The 19,537-nt window shown below is 36.7% G+C and overlaps 1 protein-coding gene across 2 annotated transcripts in view; it reads left to right on the forward strand.

The window, feature by feature from the left end:
* The window catches only part of SPATA6 (spermatogenesis associated 6), a 122,565-nt gene that overhangs the window by 21,405 nt on the left and 81,623 nt on the right, over positions 1-19,537 (forward strand). For both annotated transcript variants that reach the window (XM_046660688.1, XM_046660689.1), the window contains exons 4-5: positions 13,505-13,546; positions 14,575-14,699. In XM_046660688.1, coding sequence (XP_046516644.1) covers positions 13,505-13,546; positions 14,575-14,699 — 167 coding nt within the window. The remainder of the gene's footprint in view (positions 1-13,504; positions 13,547-14,574; positions 14,700-19,537) is intronic.

Consider the following 19,537-nt stretch of genomic DNA (forward strand, 5'->3'; position numbering starts at 1 on the left):
AGTCTTCATCCCTGCCCTCTCTTGTGAGCTTTGGGCCCCTTTTACTTTTACTTTTTTTTTCCCCCTCTCAGTTTTGCAATCTTTTTTTGTCCCCTAACCTTATTAATATGAAAAGTTAAAAACATTCTAAAAATAGAGAGGATGGAATGATGAAGTCCCATATACCTATTACCCAGCTTCAGCAATTTTCCACATATTACCATTACATGTTCACCCTGCCGCTTAAAAAATTGTTGGAATATTTAAAAGCAAGTTCTGTACATACATCATTTCACCACAAATACTCTGGCATGACCTCTAACTGATAAAGACTTTTTAAAAAAAAAAGTATATAGAGAACCACCTTGCTGGTATCACATCTAACAAAATTAATAATAATTCCTTAATAACATCAAATACACAATCATTATGCAGATTTCCCCACTTGTCACCAAAATATTTTTTTTACAGTTAGTTTGCTAAGTCAGGATCCAATCAAGGTGTGAGTCACATGTTGTACACAACTAGTTAGCTCTTAAGTTTCTTTTTTCTGTAATAGTGTCTGTCACTTTTGTTTTTTTAATGCTGTGCATGTTAGACAAACCAGGTCCTTTAGAGTGTCCTACGGTTTGGATTGGCTGATTGCTTCTTTAAAGTGTTGTTTATCTTGTTTACCGCTTATATTATGTAAAATGCTAATTAGACCTAGAAGTTTAATTAGATTCAGGCTTATTTTTTGGCAAGAATCCTTCACAGTTGGTGCTGTGTACTTATTATTGCATCATATCAAGTGGTATATAATGTCTGATTGTCATAAATTTAGTGATGTTAAGGTTGATTGTTTGGCTTCAGGCAGCATCAGCCTGATTCTTTCATTGTAAAGTTTCTCGTCAGCCTTTCATTTAATAGCTTTAGCATCCATTGAGATCCATCTTTTCATAAAGGGTTACAAAATGTGATTTTTCTAATATTGTCATTCTTTCTGTATTTATTAGCTGGAACTCTTTTATAAAAGAAAGTTTCCTTATCAGCAGTTTGCTTACCCTGCAATACAGTTCTCATAGGAAAGGCAAGGTCATTCTTCTCTCTTTCCCTTACTTTAACAGCTTTAGTGAGGTATACTTTACGTATCACAAAGTTCACCCATCGTAACTGCTATTAAATGATTTCTAGAAAATTTATACAGTTGTGAACCTATGCCCACTTCCAGTTCCCAGCAACCACTGATCTATTTTCTGTCTCTCTATATAAATGGATTGATATAATATGTAGTCTTTTGGCCTCTTTCACTTAGAATAATATTTTTGAGGTTTATCCGTGTTGCTCTATGTATTAGTAGTTAATTCCTTTTTATTGATGAATATTCCATTTTATGGAACTTTTTTCCCCTTCCAAAAACTGCAAAAAATTGCTGAAAGAAATTAAAAATCATCTAAAAAAAAGGAACAACATGGCGTGTTCTAGATCGGAGATTTGATAGTTTATGAAGGCAGTGCTCCCCAAATTTATCTCTAGATTTAATGTTCCTTCTATCAACACTATTCTTCTTCAACACTCTTCCTATCAAATCCTAGCCAGCTTTTATGTAGAAATCAACAAACTGACTCTAAAATTTATATGGAATGCAAGAACCTAGAGATAGTCAAAAAACAAAGTTGAAAGACTGAACTCGATTTTAAAACTTACTCTAAAGCTACAGTAATCAAGACTGGTATTGACATAAGGATAGCCATTTGGATGAATGGAATAGACTAGAGAGTCCAGAAGTAACCCTTCACATTTTTAGTCCATTAGTTTTCAATAAAGATGCAAAGCCAATTCAATAGGGGGAAGGGTAGTCTTTTCAGCAGGTGATGCTGGGACAACTGGATCTACCAAAAAAATCTACCAAAAAAAAAAAAAGAATAGAAGGAAAGAAAGAACTAGACCTTTACCTGTCAGCATGCACAAAAATTAACTCAAAATGAACCATAGGCGTAAATGTAAGGGATAAAACTATAAAATTTCTAGAAGAAAAGTTATGAGAAAGTTTTTGTGACCTTGGGTTAAAAAAGATTTCATAGATATGATACCAAAAATGTGATCCATAAGAGAAAAATTGGGCTTAATAACTTTTGTTCTTCAGAGGAAAGCATTAAGAGAATGAAAAGACAAGCCACAGAGTAGGAGAAATTATTCACAAATCATTTATATGATAAAGGACTTATATTTAGAATATTTTTAAAAAAGAAAAAACCTTACAACTCATGAAGACAATGCAATTCAAAAATGGGCAAAAGATTTGAATAAGCATTTTATAAGAAAAGATATATGAATAGCTAATAAGCACATGGAAAGATGCTCAACATCATTAGTCATTATTGAAATGCAAATTGAAAATACGGTGAGATTGGGGCTGGTCCCATGGCCAAGTGGTTAAGTTCAAGTGCTCTGCTTTGGCACCCCAGGGTTGCTGGTTCAGATCCTGGGCGTGGCCCTACACACCGCTCATCAGGCCATGCTGTGGTGGCATCCCACATAGGAGAATTAGAATGATTCACAACTAGGATATACAACTAAGTACTGGGGTTTTGGGGAGAAAAAAAAATACAGTGAGATTGTGCTACACACCCACCAAAATGCCTATAGTCTAAAAGACTGAAAATATCAAGTCTTGGGGATGATGTAGAAAAACTGAAACCATCATACATTGCTAGTGGGAATGTAAAGTGGTACAATAATTTTGGAAAACAGGTTGACATTTTCCTTAAAAAGTTAAACATATATTTAGCATACAACCCACCCTATATCCATATATTCAGCAAAATTGTTCATAATACCCAAAAACTAGAAACAATCCAAATGTCCATCCAAATGTCTGTAAAAAATAAATAATTTATCTGGAGATATATTTTGGCAGAACTACCTTCATAAACTATCAAATCTTTGACCTATGAACATGTGTCATTCCATTTTTTTCTTTTTTAGGTTATCTTTAATTTCTTTCAGCAAAGTTTTGGAGTTTTCATTATATAGGTCAATGTATTTCTTTTGTTAAATTTAATCCCAAGTATTTTATTCTTTTTGATACTATTATGAATAGAATTTTCTTACTTTTTTAACTTCATTTTTGCTATTCTATAGAAATAAAATTGTTTTTATATATTTATGTTGAACCCTGAACCTGTTTGTATAGGATTGATATTATTTCATCTTTAAATATTTGTTAGAATTCACCAGTGAAGGCATCTGGACTTTTTGTGTTTGTGCGGGAAGGTTTTAAATTACTATATCAAATTCTTATTATATATCTGTTTCTTCCTAAGTTAACTCTTGTGTATGTATTTTTCTAGGAACTTGTCCATTTCATCTAAGATGTCTACTTTGTTTGTTTAAAGTTGTTCATACTTTTCCCTCATGATCCTTGTGATTTTTACAGGATTAGTAGTGATGTCCCTTCTTTCATTACTGACTTTGATAATTTGTGTTTTCCCTCTCTTTTTCTTGGATGGTTTAGCCAAAAAGTTTATCAATTTTGTTGATATTTTTGAAGAACCAGTTTTTTATTTCAGTGATTTTTCTGTTATTTTTCTCTTTTCCATTTCATTGATTTTCATTTTGATCTTTATTATTCCTTTCTTCTAGCTACTTATGCATGATTTACTCTTCCTTTTATAACTGCTTGAGATGGAAACTTAGATGATTAATTTTAGATATTTCTGTTTTTCTAATCTAAGCATTTAAAGCTATAAATTTCTCTCTACACATTTTTGCTGTATTTTGCTGTATTTCTTGAATTTTGATGTTTATTTTTTGTTTCCATTAATTTCAAGGTATTGTCTAACATTTTTGTGTGATTTCTTCCTTGCTCTTTGGGTTCTTTTGATATATGTTCTTTAGTTTCCAAATATTTTGGGACTTCTTATATTTTTTTCTTAATGTTGGTTCCTAATTTAACTCTGTTGTGGTGAGAGAATATACTTTATAAGATTTCAATCCTTTTAAATTTATTGAGACTTATTTATGGCCTATCCTAAGGCTTATCCTTGAGAATATTCCAAGTGCACTTGGAAAGAATGTGTGTTATGCTGTTGTTGGTTGACTTATTCTGTATCAGTCTATTTCAGTCATTTAGGTCAACTTGGTTGATAATGTCCGAGTCTTCTAACTCCTTGCTGATTTTATTTCTGGCGGGGAGAGAAGGTCTGTTTGTTTTATCAGTTACAGAAAGAAGGGCATTTGAATGTCCAGCTATAATTATTGAATTTTCTGTTTTTCCTTACATTTATATCAGTTTTTGCTTCATGTAATGTGCTGTTTGTTGATTTATTGCTCCTCAGTTCCAAATTCAGTCTTCTGGTCTGCTCTGTGGTAATTGATCTGGGCTCTTTAAATATTTCTTTTCTTTCCGGCTGGCACTGAAGCTCTGCGCAGGAGAGGGCCCTGGAGTAACACGGCAGAGGGAAAGGGTTTTGCTTCCAGGTGCTTTTGCTGCTGTGCTTGCTTGGCAGCCTCCTGCATTGCACCTGCCTTTTCCAGCACCAGACTTCTGCCGCCCTTACAGCTGCTCTGGTGCCCAGGTACTGCAGTACGTGGTGGCCAATAGCAGCTTCCTTTAGCCGTCCCCCTTCAGGTGCTTTTGCGGTAAAGTGCCTCTGGTGAAACACCTCCCTGTGCATAGCTTTCCTGGCACCCTAGAGGGATGATTTCTGACAAATTCCCTAGGCACGTTTCCAGTAAGTTCTACCGGCATGGCACTAGAGCAACTTTTCTCTCTTTCAGTGAGCCAAGGCTGTACCCTCTCTGGATCTCAGCACTGAGGAGGAGGGCTTCGGAGAGCTCTTCCTCAGGTGCACTGTCTGAGCCCTGGAGTAATAGCTGCTCCTTCTGTCTGCTGTGCCTGTATTTTTAAGTTCTCTTTACATCTTCCTGGACAATGCTGCATTACTTTAACTCCCATTATAGTCTATAGTTCTTTATATTAAACTTTCCCTGTGTGGGTTCTCTCTCCTAATTGGACCCAGATTGACATATTTATTTTGAGGCTCTATTTTAATTGTTTGTACATTTATAGTTGTTTTATCTTCCTGGATCTTAACCTCATTTCTGGTAGTAAAATTCACAGTAGCAAAATTGTGGAAGTTTCAGGCCTCACACCTTCCTACCATGTTTTTAAGAATAAGAGGTCTGTGTTTCATAATTTTCATCAAGTCTTGATTCATTCTAATCACAGTTGGGTGGGCGAGGTCATATGCTCTTGGCTCAGCTCACACATGTTCTGCCTTTAGGTCAGGTAGTGTGTGGGTCAGCTTTTGAACCTCGCAGATCTGTAATGGGAGGGGAGGGGAGGGGCAGGCTGTGGAGACAGCTCACAGATGTCCCTGCGGTGAGCCTCCATAGCACCGAGACTTTGAATTTAAACAGGGTGATGGTGGAAATGGTAGAAACAGCTCCTTGAGATAGAATATAAAATTGAGTCCAAAGAAGTAAAGCCGGCTTTATGTCAATGGAAAAAAAGAGAAGCATTTCAAGTAAGGAAACACTGAACCAATGTACACTCTTCCAGAATTTTCACTGACCTATTCTACTATGGCATTGTAAGTCACATATACCATTTCCCATTGTGTAACATACGAAACGATTTCGTGCTTGTCTGTCTAAAATCTAAAATTCATTCATCAAGAATATGTTATCTAAATAGCAAATTGAGCATGGTCCAAATGCTCAAGGAAATCTGAGGACCCCTTAAGTGGATGGTCTGATGAATGGTCAGATCCTTGAGTAACCTCAGATGAGGTGCCTGGAACAGTCCTTGGTACACAGTAAACACTTAAAATGTCCCTTGTTTATTATTATTGATGGTGTGTTATTATTATTACTATTATTAGTGGGGAACTTACCAGTTCCATTTCATATCATATCTGCACCTCTGAAGGAAACTCTAGAGGCCCAGAATCACCTAAGGTTCGGGGGAAATATATATATATGACATATGAAATGATATTGAATGCCAATGATATTTAAAGCTATAATAGGGCAATTTTAAATTCATAGAAAAGGCATTCTCTTTAGGGGAACAGTTTTAATCCTGGAATCGACCAGAATAAAATTAGTTATGGCTAAACTATACCCTGGGAGCGATTTTTAGGCAAGAAAGAGAATGAAGTTTTCTACTTCATAGATTTCTCTATTGAAACTGTAGATTTCCATCCTTTCTCCATGAAGGTTGACAGATTCTCTTCTGCAGTCTCTCTCCCTCTCTGTACCCCTCCTTCCTTCCCCTCTTTCTCACAGTATACTTCCACAAATATACTGAGAAGCTCTTCTATAGATACGCGTATTGCTTGCTCCCTCACTTTTTTCCACTTACTGCTCAGATTTATCATCAAAATAAGAGAACTTTCCTCACCATGTATCTAAAATAGCACACCTTTTTGGTCAATATCTCAATCTCTATCCCATTTTCCTTAGAGTTCTAAAGTTCTACGATGGGATATTTTGAGAGTAAAAGAGTATGCTTTTAATATTTCCACCAAGACAACAGGTGTAAAAAGGGTCCTGCTCAGAGCAAATAGGAAAAAATGATACTCCTGTTTTTCTTCTTAGCACTAATATATTGCTTACTTTTTATTTTATCTCTCATTAAAATGTGTTTCATAAAAGCAGAGACTTCCCTGTGTGTTCACTGCTGTGTCTCTCGTGCATCTGGCACTACCTGCACACACTAGGTTTTTGACATCCAGGGGGTTAAAATATCATGAACACCTCATATAGCTGCCTCTTGTTATGACTTTTATGATTGCTGGAACTGTCCTATTTAGAGATACCTACTTCTAGCGTTATAATCCTTTGATTAGGAAGTTTATTTTGTATTTGAAAATTTATAGTATAATAGCTGCTCTGGCTTCATTCCCTTCCACATTTGGAGAAAGAGAAGACGTGACTTTATGTTGCGGTAGATTACTAGGTGTCCCTATTGCTTTCTCTTGCCTGTAGGGAAAAGTAGCGTTTTCATTAGATCCCCTGCTTCCCAGCTTCTGGGACTTAGTGCCTCCCTGGTGTCTGAGGTATTTAAAAAGCTCTTAGGAGGAGCTTTGAAGGCTGAGCGTACGTCCTCCCAAGTCTGAGACTCTGTGACTGAGAGTCCCCCGCCTCCATCCTCAGGACAGCTCCCAGGACTCGGGGTGTGTTTTACGTCCACAATGGCAAAGGCGTTCTGACCAGCTCACTTTGTCGTTCGGGCAGGTAAACGGGCGTTTAGAGGAAATTATGAACGGAAATATGGAAATTACCAGCTGTTCTAGCTGGTGCAGAGGGTTGACAGCACTCTGGCAGTCTCCCTTAGGGTACTCACTGTGGCTTTTGATTTGCTGTATGTCACCAGGATTCTAGAGTACTGTAGTGCTTATGCTTTGTAACTCACAGTAAAAGTACATGTGAAAAGGAGAAGTTTTACAGAGGAAGGAGGAAAATCGTCATTATTTAGTTATACGCTAAAGGGCGGGTGTAAAAGGAGGCTAATAATACCGTAGGTTCCAGCAGGTGGAATTTACATTAACTCACTACTTGGTTTCTAGCAGCATTTGTTCTTTATAAAGCTTTTTCTTTAATAATTTAAGGTCTTTCTTCCTGAAGTGTTTTTGTCAAAATGTATTTTTTAAATGTAAAGGAATAGAAGATTGTTCATAGAAACTAGGAAATAGTGTTTTTCAGTAGAAGTTAATTTTATTATTCTGTGATACTTGCTCTCAGACCAGATATATACATACAGACAGACACACACACACACACATCTATGCATATATGTAAATATTAATGTCTTACATTTTTAAATGTGGTTTTTGCTTATGTCAAAATTACATTATTTTTAATTGGTTATAGAATTATGTTCTTTTCTTCTTATCAGAGTTATATGTAGTCTACAAAGTTTACTCCAAAGACAGCCATCCTGTGGCATCCCTCTCCTCCATCATTTCTCACTCCCCTAGGGACTGCTTTATCTTTCTCTTAAATTGTTTTTTTTTCCATATCTTTAACATGCTTATATTGCACTTGAAACATTTTCATTTTTCAATTTTAGACAGTATGTCTTCTTTCCCCTGTGGAAAATGAAGATTCAAATACTTTTTGTACATTCTCTGCTTGCCCTTAAAACATATATATGCCCATTTTCTGACTTTCTCTCCCCAATACAGTTCTATCACAATTGTGGTTTATATTGTTATGACTATGTAAGAGGTATTTATAGCTGAACCGTGTCGTATACATACTATGTTACTTTTCCTACAAGACTTTTTGTTTTCACTTGAATTAATAATTATTTTCTCTCCTTTGCTTAGTTTTATAGTTTATTTTAGATTTTTAATCATTTTCTCAAAGTTTAATGTTCTTTCACTTGTAAGTCATTTTTGTTTGTTTTTTCTGCCTAGATGCCTAAGATATTTTTTATTTATCTTTAAAGTTTGGTAATTTTACTAGAATATGTCCTGAAGTTGTTTTTTATAGCTTGGTATTTGTAGGTACAATGTGTTCTCTTTCATTTGTAGTTTCTAATCTTTTTTCCTTTTGGCGGAGTTTCCATTTAGTATTTATTTTCTTCCTTTGCCCTAGTTTTCTTCAACAGGGACTACTATTGTGGTAAGCAGGGTCTTTTCGCCTGTTTAATATTTGTTATTTTCTCCCATATTTTAAAATCTTTTTTCATTTCTTATTGATTAAAAAATCCATTTTTCGTTCTATTTCTTTTAAGGTATTATCTGTTATGTTTATTTGCTTTTCTGTTTATTTTATTTTAGTCTTCATTTCTAAAATGACTACCTCTTCTATTTCTGCTTCTTTCCTGAGTTATACCATCTCACTTCCGTGTTTTTCTAATTTTGATTTATGTAGTTCTTCAGTATCTTGTATTACTTTCTTCATTTTCTAATAGTAAACTTTAGTTTTGATTTATTTTGTGAATATATCTTTTTGGCTGTTTTTATTGTACGAATTTTTTTCTTTTGCTCATTATTAATTTTTTAAATAAGAACTTGATATATTTGGCCTTGATGCTTTTCTTTGCTCATTCGTAATTGAATTTAGTTTTTTCCTGAACTTTCAGAAGGAAATGTGATTCAGGATAACTTTAGCTTCGCTGTCCTCCTTTATGTAGTGTTCGAAGTATGATGGCTTGCTTTCTGGCATTTTTCTGCCTCTGTTCTGTTCAACTTTTGTTAGTCCTTTTTTTCCCCTGGGTTTTCTTTTCCTTCTATTTTTTTAATCCTGTTTAATTTGTATTCTATTGTGTACAGTAGTTTCTCCTACTGAAGTTTCTTTGGCTCTATCCTGATTGGGAACCCGGGGGGTCAGTGTCTGTGGTAGAGATCACTCTACATTTCTCGAACCTTACTGTAGATATTTTGAACTCCCCTGTTACTGGAATGGGCAAGCTCCCTCCCATTCGCAGCTACTTTTTTCAAATTGCCTCACTGTGCTTCCCAGCGAGTACCTGTTGGCTCTTTTGGGGTTCTCTTCCCAGTTCTTTTAGATACCTCCTTACTTCCTTCTGCTTCCTCCTGCATTAGATGCTGATACCTTGCAGGTTTTTGTGGCTGTTAGTGGTTTGTCACCATCTGCTTTATTTTGGGGGTTTGTGGGGATATCTTGTCACTTTAATTTGTCATGGATGTTGTCCACTGTAGGTTTTGAGTTTGCTTTGTAATTGCTGTGTCTGTTTTTATGGGAGAATTTGGGGAGACTTGAAAACTCTGCTGCCTCTGCTTTTGTTTTCTGTTTCGTGTTTTTGCTTCTGTCCTTCATATTAAAGGATATCGTCTAATTGTTGGCCATCTGTTCATATTTAATGGTAGAAACTAAAATGCTTTTGGAAGTTATGTGGCACAGGTGCCTGGCACTACTGATTACTAAGTTTGTTGGGGGTTGCTCCTGGATGGAGATTGTCAATCGTAGGGTGATTTCTCTGAGGCATTTTATTGGAAAACTTATTATGTCACTATCTTTTTATGTCTCTTTGCTTCAGCGGGTCATGTTCAGTGGAAAAATCATTCATATCTTTCTCCCAGAGGCTGTAAGCTAGGCTACCGCTGTTTTTAGAGGTTTATGGAGAAAGAAGTTGTAGTGAAGTCTCTTAATCTGTTTTCGTACACTGCCCCTGCTGTCACCTGTACCTGCTGTTTCCATTCCAGTGAGGATGACAACTCCTGCTTCTCTTCCTCCTCCTCCTGACACCAGGTTATTTCCGGTTCCTCCTTATCGCTACGATGTTGTCTTTTAGGTGCCCTATCCACAGTGTGGAGAATTTACGAAGGCCCCCCCCCCCCCCGCTTCTTAATAGACCCTGCAGTCATATTTTGCTTCTAGGTCTGTGAGACTGTCAAAATCTCAGCTAAGTTTCAGTCTTTCATTTGCCCTTTTCTGAAATTAGCAGATGCCCTTAGGGAGAAAGCAGCTCCAATGTCTGGCTCATCTCCCTAGCTTTCCCTTCTTCTCCCAGATCTTGGCCCTGTAATGCTTCACTGCCTTATTAGCTTCTCTGTGCCTTTAAGCAGATTTTAAAAAATAGTTTGACCAGATGTTATTAGTTCTCTTAGTGGGGTGATGGGTCTGCTTGTGTAAACTGCCATTATCCAAAGCAGAAATCTGTTCCCCATTAATATCTTTTCTACTCTCATCCTGTCTCTCTGTACTCTCCCATGCTTCTCCTTTCCCAGATTATGTCTGTTTTATTGTTCTCAGTATCTATTATTGGGCTGATATTGCATAGTTAATTATTACATCTTTCTGTAATCTATATTCTTTTCATTTGATATATGCACAATCATATTTCTACATGTTTGTTTTTCTAGATGAACTTAGAATCATTTTTCAAGGTCTATGATAAGTCTCTGAGTTTTCATTGTAATTAGATTTGGGGAGAATTGGCATTTTTACATTATTCATTCTTCTCCTCCAGATGTGTGATGAATATAGATTTATTTAAACACGTTTTCTTTTAATCTATTGCTAAGGTTTTGGGGGTGGTGTATACTTGGCATATATTTCTTATTTGTATTTCTAACTACTGTATGCTTTGTGGCTTTTGGGAATAAGGTCCTTCAATTTTCTTTTTTTTTTTTTTTTTTTTGTGGTTGATATACAATAAAGTGACAAATAAAATATATTGATCATGTATCCAGTCATTTTACTGAACCTTCATATTGAGTCTAATGTCTTTTTGGTCTATTTCAAATATTTATTTGTGATTTGTCTGAATATTTAAAAAATACATTATTCATTTACATTGTAATCACAGTGTGTGGCCTATAATACTACTGCTTCTTGGAATTTATTGATTTTTTTCCCCTGAGTATCTATGATAGGGATCAAATATAAATATAACCTGGCTGCTTAAAAAAGGTGTGTTCTGGGGTCAGCCTGGTGGGATGGTGGTTAAGTTTGTGCACTCTTCTTCAGCGGCCCAGGGTTTGCAGATTTGAATCCCAGGTGTGGATCTAGCACCTGTTGTCAAGCCATGCTATGGTGGCATCCCACATAAAATAGAGAGGAAGATTGGCATGAGGATGTTGGCTCAGTGACAAGCTTCCTCAAGCAAAAAGAGGAGGATAGGCAACAGATGTTAGCTTAGGGCCAATCTTCCTCACAAACAAAGCAGACAAGACAGTTGTGTTCTCTTTGTGTTGGTTATAGCCTTCAAAAGTTTCTATATCTTATTTTACATTATTTGTTTCATTATGTCAGATATCACATCAAGGCTGACATATAGGAGATTCTTAATAAATATCCATTCCTCAAAGCAAAGGAAATCATCAACCAAAACAAACTACAGAATGGGAGAAAATATTTGTAAACCATATATCTGATAAGGGGTTAATGTCCAAAATATATAAATAACTCATACAATTCAATAGCAATAAAACAAACAATCCACTTAAAAAATGGACAGGAGATATGAATAGACTTCTTTCCAAAGAAGACATACATATGGCCAACAGGTAACATGAAAAGGTGCTCAACATCACTAATCATCAGGGAAATGCAAATCAAAACCTTAATGAGATATCACCTCACACCTGTTAGAATGACTGTTATCAAAAAGAAGAAATAACAAGTGTTGGTGAAGATGTGGAGTAAAGGGAACCCTTGTGCAGTGTTGGTGGGAATATAAATTGGTTCAGATAGTATGGAAAACAGTATGGAGGTTTCTCAAAAAATTAAAAATAGAACTACCATATGATCCAGCAATTCCGCTTCTGGGCATTTATCTGAAGAAAATGAAAACACTAACTTGAAAAGATATATGCACGCCCATGTTCATTGCAGCATTCTTTACAATAGCCAAGATATGGAAGCAACCTAAGCCATTGATGGATGAATGAATAAAGAAAGTATAGTATATATATACAATGGAATATTATTCAGCCATAAAAAGAAGGAAATTTTGTCATTTGCAATCACATGGATGGACCTTGAGGGCATTATGCTAAGTGAAATAAGTCAGACAAATACTGTTTGATCTTCTGTATATGTGAAATCATAAACAAACAAACAAACAAACACAAAACCAAGCTCATGGATGCAGAGAACAGACTGATGGTTGCCAGAGGCAGAGGGGGTTGGAGTGGGTGAAATAAGTGGAAGGGGTTAAAAAGTACAAACTTCCAGCTATAAAACAAATAAGTCATGGGGATGTAATGTTCAGCATGGTGACTGTAGTTAATAGTATTGTATTGTAGATTTTAAAGTTGCTAAGAGAGTAAATCTTAAAAGTTTTCATCACCAGAAAAAAAAATTTTGTAATTGTGTATGGTAATGGATGTTATTGTGGTGATCATTTCACCAATCTTAAGTCCATATTACTAAGTGAAAGAAGCCAATCTCAAAAGGCTACATAACATATGGTTCCAAATATGACCTTCTGGAAAAGGCAAAACTATGGAGATAATAGAAAGATGAGTGGTTATAGGAGCGGAGGGGGAGGTGAAGGGGAGGAGAGAGATGAAGAGGCAGAGCACAGACACTTTCCAGGGCAGTGAAAATACTACGTATGATGTTATAGTGATGGATGCGTGTCATTATACATTTGTCCAAACCCACAGAATGTGCATCACCAAGAATGAACCCTAGGGTAAACTCTATGTGACTTCGGGTGATCACGATATGTCAGTGTAGGTTCATCCTTGGTAAAAAAGTACCATTCCTATGAGTGATATTGATAATTGAGGAGGCTATGCCTATGTGGAGGTGGGGAAATCTCTGTACCTCCCTGTCAGTTTTGTTGTAAACCTAAAACTGCTCTAAAAAATAAAGTCTTAAAAAAAATTAAGAAAAAACACCCAAAGAGATTGAAGAGTTAATCCCTACTATAGATTAGTAAAACTGTAAGAGACGTATCAACCTAAAAATATGTATATACACAGTAAATGTGCTAAGATATAAGCATATGTAGTCTACCTAGTAGTTGTTTGGCTTTTAGATACTTCTGTGCTAAACTAAAAAATTTTTGTTTATTAATTTTATTTATTTAAGGAAATCTTTTTTAAACTTTCAGATGATACAGCCTTGTTTGAGTTGATCCAACTAGTTCCACCAGGTACTGTATTATATTTTGATAAGGTAATTGGTGTGTGAACCCATTTCAGTGAAATTCTTTTTAAAACTATCACTTTTTCCCCTTCTTTCCAAATTAAGAACAACATTGAGTTTCTAGTGTTGGTCCACTATGTGTAAAATATCAATAGACCAAAATTATATATTCAGAAAGATTGACATAAATAGCATTTGAACACATTGTTCTAAAGTTAAATAAATAGTAATAATTGAAATTGGAAAATAACATGATATTATCTAGCATATTTTATGACATTCATAAAAATTGACTTTTAAGTTTTTGTGATTTATCTCACTCTGTATGCCTCTGTTGATAAAGTAGTTAATTATCTTTGTTTTTATGTGTTGACTGTTATTGGGAGAGGAGGGGAATAAAACTTTACCTATTTAGTAAACCTATCACATCTCTGAGATAGAGCGAGTTAAAATATAGAGGATAGTTTTATTTCTGTTACTGATTTCTATGATTATAGAAGAAATCTATCTCAATCAGATAATTATTTTATGTGAAAAATGGAGAGCTATGTTTTATTCAAAACTAATAATCTGAAAAATTTTGAATATTAACATACATACCTAATTCAGGTAGCCACAAATTCTAGAAAATGCCTACGTATTTTTCAACATGTAACCTAATATCTTATAATGGCAGGTAGACAAGAATGGAAGATAGGAAAAGTTTGTGGAGATGGTAATTAAGTTTTAGATGTGTAAATGTCATACCAACTTGATATGTTTACAAGGACATTTTTTTTGCCCTAGGAACTCATAGGTACTAAATCTACAAAAGGGAGAGGGAGAATTAGTAATCTGTACTGCATTTCTGAATAAGGAAATGTGTTAATCCATTTAACATAACCTTATTTTAGTTTTCCTTTCGTAGGAAAAAAACATGATCCTGAAGCACTTATTTCAGTAAGGCATCAGGCATTATATATATTGTAGTTGATGGTTTTGTTTCTAAATAGAATATTTTGTTATAATTTGAATCATAACATATCTTTCTTGTAGTGGGTGAAACACTGTCTACATATGAAGAAAATACACGAGATTTCATGTTCCCGGGTCCAAACCAAATTTCTGGACACCATGATTCAAACCGCCAGGTTACCATGAGGAGGATTTCTGGCCTTCGAGTAAGTGCTTTTTACTGTTTTCTGAATCAATTTGTGATATGGGATTATTGTCAAAAACCACCACATAGCCCTCAGATTTGAAATGTGAACTAATTCAAAGTTTAATTTGGTTCAAAGTATAATTGTTTTATGAAGTTATGATGTTATCTTATACATACTCAAATCTAAATGAAAATAATTTAACAAAACACATGCATCTTTCATCCAAAATTAACAAATGTTATTTGGCCTTGTATACTTCAGATTTCTCTTCTCTTCTTCTCCCACCTTTCCCCCTCCTCACTATGCCTATCTGTTTCTCTCTTCTCATCCCTTTATTTTTCTCTCAAAAGAATGATCAATAAACATTTGAAGAGGTGCTCAGTCTCATTAGCATGTAACGAAATCCAAATTAAAACAACCAGATGATTCCATAAATTTAATAAATCTGACAATATCAAAAGTTTGAAAAAATGGAAACTGTTACATGCCAAGTAAATTGGAACATCACAGTTCAGAATTATCTAGTAAAGGCAAAGATTCTCATCGCCTATTACTTTCTAAGTGTGTATCTTGGAGCTGTGTTCTCTCTGTATACTAAGAGCCCTCTTAGGAATGTTCATTTGTAGTGTTGTTCATAATAGTGAAAAATGCAAATAATTGAAATGTCCATTAGTAGGAGTTTGGATAGATTAATTATTATATGTTCCTGTGATGGAAATATATATTCATACATCTAAAAGTGAAAGCTGCCTTGTGACGGCCAGCTCTCCTATCTTCCTCCAAATTCCTTCAACTTTCCTTGGATGATTTCAAAATATTTTTATCCCTGAAAATGTTTTCCACTTAGAGAAACTAAGAGAAGCCTCTGCTGTTGCAAAGAAGAAAAAAGCAAAAATTGTCTAGGTGGAAATCATTTGGACAAACTTTTGTTTTACTAACTTTGTAAACTATTCGAGTAGTCTGAGTAAGGAAACTGGGGAGATCTATGAGTCAATGTGCTGACTGCAGTAATTTCTCCTGTAGGTCTAGGTTTATGATGCGCTCTGCCCTAGGAGAGAGCAGCTTCAGCTCGCTGAAAGTCTAGAAGCTGACTAACTAGCCAATCTGTGAATGTGTCCCTCCTTTGGGATATTTTCAGTGTCTGTCAGACACCTTCTATTCTATCAGCAACTGTCTAGAAACCTGCCCTGAAAAAAATACCTGATTTAAAAATTATAGTCTTTTAAAAGTAATTTAAAATGCTGTATTATACCAAATTGGCAATTTAAACATTAGAGTATGGACTATTAGCAGGTATCTTTCTTCATTTAATTTGAGTTACTTTTATATATATTCAGATGTTGGATTACTAAGGCAAAATATATGTGTATAAAGGTGGTACTTCCGGTAATGATGGTATGAAGAGATTGGTATTTCCTCTCAGTGCACAAAACAAGGATAAAACTGAGTAAGAGTGTCACAAACGACAGTTTCAGGACACTGGAAACTGACTGGCAATTAAGACAATCAAGACAAGACAAACTGGGGGCCAGCCCCGTGGCCCAGTGGTTAAGTTTGCTCACTCGCTTTGACAGCCTAGGCTTTGCTGGCTCAGATCCTGGGCATGGACCTACTCACTGCTCATTAAGCTGTGCTGTGGTGGCATCCCACATAGAAGAGCTAGAATGACTTACAACTAGGATGTACAACTATGTGTTGGGACTTTGGGGAGGAAAAAAAAAAAAAGAGGAAGATTGGCAACAGATGTTAGCTCAGGGCCAATCTTCCTCACTGAAAAGTATACCTTAAAACAAACAAAAAACAACTTAGAGAATAACCCTATTGAAAAAAAAAAAAAGACAAGGCAAATTAAGAGTATTTATGCTTGAATAACTGCTAAAGTTTTGGGTAAAAATGGCAGGAGTATGTGGCTTTCTTGCCTGGAACAGCTCCCTTACTCTGTGTGGCCAGTGAGAATTGTGTCTTCACCAAGCCTGGGGCTGGGCAGAAAAAGCAGCTTTGCTCCCAGAGGAGTCAGAATCAATTTTGGGCAGTGGGACTGTGATATTGTGATTTATAATAAGAAATATATATTTGGTCTTCATCCCCGTTCTGGCGCAGAGCTCCTAAAACCCTTGGAATTTCCTAAGTGATGGGGGCAATAAAGATGTCTTTTGTTATATTAACGAGACTTTTAGAAAGTCCCCAGGTAACCTAAGGGTGGGGGCTGGTTGCCAGGGTAACCAGCCTTGTGATTAGGGAGTTGGAAAGTTTCAGCCTCACCCTGACCTCTGGGAAGGCTAGAGGGGCTGGAGACTGAGTTCAGTCACCAGTGGCCAATGATTAATCAACCATGCCTATGTAAGGAAGCCTCCATAAAAGCCCAGAAGGACTGGGTTCAGAGAGTTTCCAGATTGGTGAACTCATAGAGGTGGGTGCTGGGACAGTGGCATGCCCAGAGAGGGCATGGGAGCTTCGTGCCCCTTCCGACGTACTTTGTCCTATAAATTTCTTCCATCTGTATCCTTTATCATATTCTTTTATAATAAACTGGTAAACAGTGAATAAACTGTTTTCCTGAATTCTATGAGCCACTCTAGTCAATTAATTGAACCCAAGTTGGTGGTTGTGAGAACCTCAGATTCATAGCTGATTGGTCAGAAGTACAGGTGACAACCTGGACTTGTAGTTGGTATCTGAAGTGGAGAGGGGACAATCTTGTGAAACTGAGCCCTTAACCTGTGGGGTCTGATGCTATCACCAGGTACATAGTGTTAGAACTGAGTTAAATTGTAGGACACCTAGCTCCTGTCGCGGAAAATTGCTCGTGGTGTTGGAAAACCCATATGTTGGAATTGATGTCAGAATCACAGGGACAAATAGTGTGGCTTTGCCAGCTAAACGTGGCGGGTTCAGATGGGAGTGGGTGAGGAAACCCCACAGCTTGGCTAGGCAGATTGCAGTTCCAATTAGAGTGTGCAGCATAACTGCCAGAAGGTTGACAGGGAGATCTTGGAAGTAAGGGAGCAATGAAAGGGCTGAGATGATCTCCCTACCCCTTCCTGGCTGACTGTGAAACTGTGAATGTGCAGGGGAGACAGTGAGAGCCCAGCAAAAAGTGAAAGCCAAGAGATACTAGAGACCTGGCTGTCTCTTTGAGTGCATTCCCCAGCCCAAACACAGATAATCCACAGAGTGTAATGGAACACTTACATGTCCATTGGAGACCACTAAGCTATGCATGCACAGGTGAGATCCCTAGAAAGAACAGAAAAATAAAAGACATGGCACATATATAAACTGAACAGCAAAGTGGCAGATATAAATCCAATCGTATCAATTATTATATTTAAACGTGAATGGACAAAACACTCCAGTCAGTGGTTTGTCTTCCTCAGAATTCTTGTGATTCTGCGTAGACATTTGTCTGAGTCTCAGGTTGTCCTCATCACTGTGGCAAGGATTTAAATCACATCTGGGATTAAATCCTGGCACTACCACAGACTACCTGAGTAAATTGGAACAAAGTGCTATAACATGGAGATGTCATAGGGCTGTTGGGGATTAATGAAAACTTGTAAATGGTTATAGCAGTACCTGGCATGTGGGGAACACCCAGTAGATGTTAGTGATATGACGATGGCTGTGGAGATCATGATTGTGGTGGTGGTGATGATGATAATATCTCCTTTAGACAGTGAACTCCATAAGAACGGAATCTGTGACTTTCTCATCTTTGAATTTAACTCTTAGCACAGTACTTTGCATGGAGTGGGTACTTAAATTCATAGAGGAACTGACAGTTGAGAAATCTTGCTTGAGTTTCCAGGCTGCTGGCTTGCTTACAAATTTCACACTGAAGACTGCAGTATCAGCTTCTGCCTGAATTTCTAGCCTTCCAGCCTGCCCTGTGGATTTTGGACTTGGTACTCTTATTATTGTGTGAACCAATTCCTTTAACTAAATCTCTCTCTCTCTATGTATCGTATTAGTTGTATTTCCGTGGAGAACTCCAACTGATACATATGGGTTTTGAAAGCTTAGTAAAAATAATGGATAAAACACTGAGTATTTTCTCTGTGACCAGCAATAATATGGGGAGGGGTAAAGTGATAATTTGCCATCAGGCTATATGGTAGTTATAAACTCTGTCCACAACGGACTTGATACTTCTCTCTTCCAAAGGCAGAGCTAATTCCAGGGACTAAACTTAGTGACCCTAACAGATATAATGTGGTGAAGTGACAGTATTAGACTTTTGAGACCAGGTCATTAAATGCGTGGTGGCTTCCTCCTTGCTCTCACTCGTGTCTCCCTCACTCTGGGGTAAGCCAACTGCTCCGTGTGAGGACACTCAGGCAGCTCTGCGGAGAGGGCAGAAGCTGGAGCAGCATTGCTAGAGTGTGTGTGAAAACTTGAGGAGCCTTGGAGAAACTGTCAGATGAGTGTTTGCAGGAAAGGGAGGTAAATGCTATTGGAAGCTAGAGGGAAGAGGCATCTTTGTTATGTAGTGAAGAAGGTTTAGCAACGCAGCGACCTTCAGTAATGTGGGATGTAGAGAACACCTAAGGAAACGGGGAATCTGTCTGCAGAGCCTTTCAGACAGAGTGTTAGAGGGGCTGCCTGGTTCCTTCTTGCTGCTTACAGCAAAATATGAGAGAAGAGAGAGAAGCAAAAGGAAAGGCTGTTAAACAAAAGGAGTTGGAACTTAGTGTTTCCAAAGATTCCTAGCCTTTCCCAATAGCAAATAAAGCTAAAATTAAGAAATTACATCTGAGAAGAAATCATTCCAGACACTTTCAGGAAATTGTGGTCTGATGGTGAAATCAAGGGTGTGACTGTAAAATCCTTCATTAAAATCTGAGAAAGATCCAAGA

Source organism: Equus quagga, chromosome 5 (assembly GCF_021613505.1).
Source record: "Equus quagga isolate Etosha38 chromosome 5, UCLA_HA_Equagga_1.0, whole genome shotgun sequence".
NCBI lineage: Eukaryota > Metazoa > Chordata > Mammalia > Perissodactyla > Equidae > Equus > Equus quagga.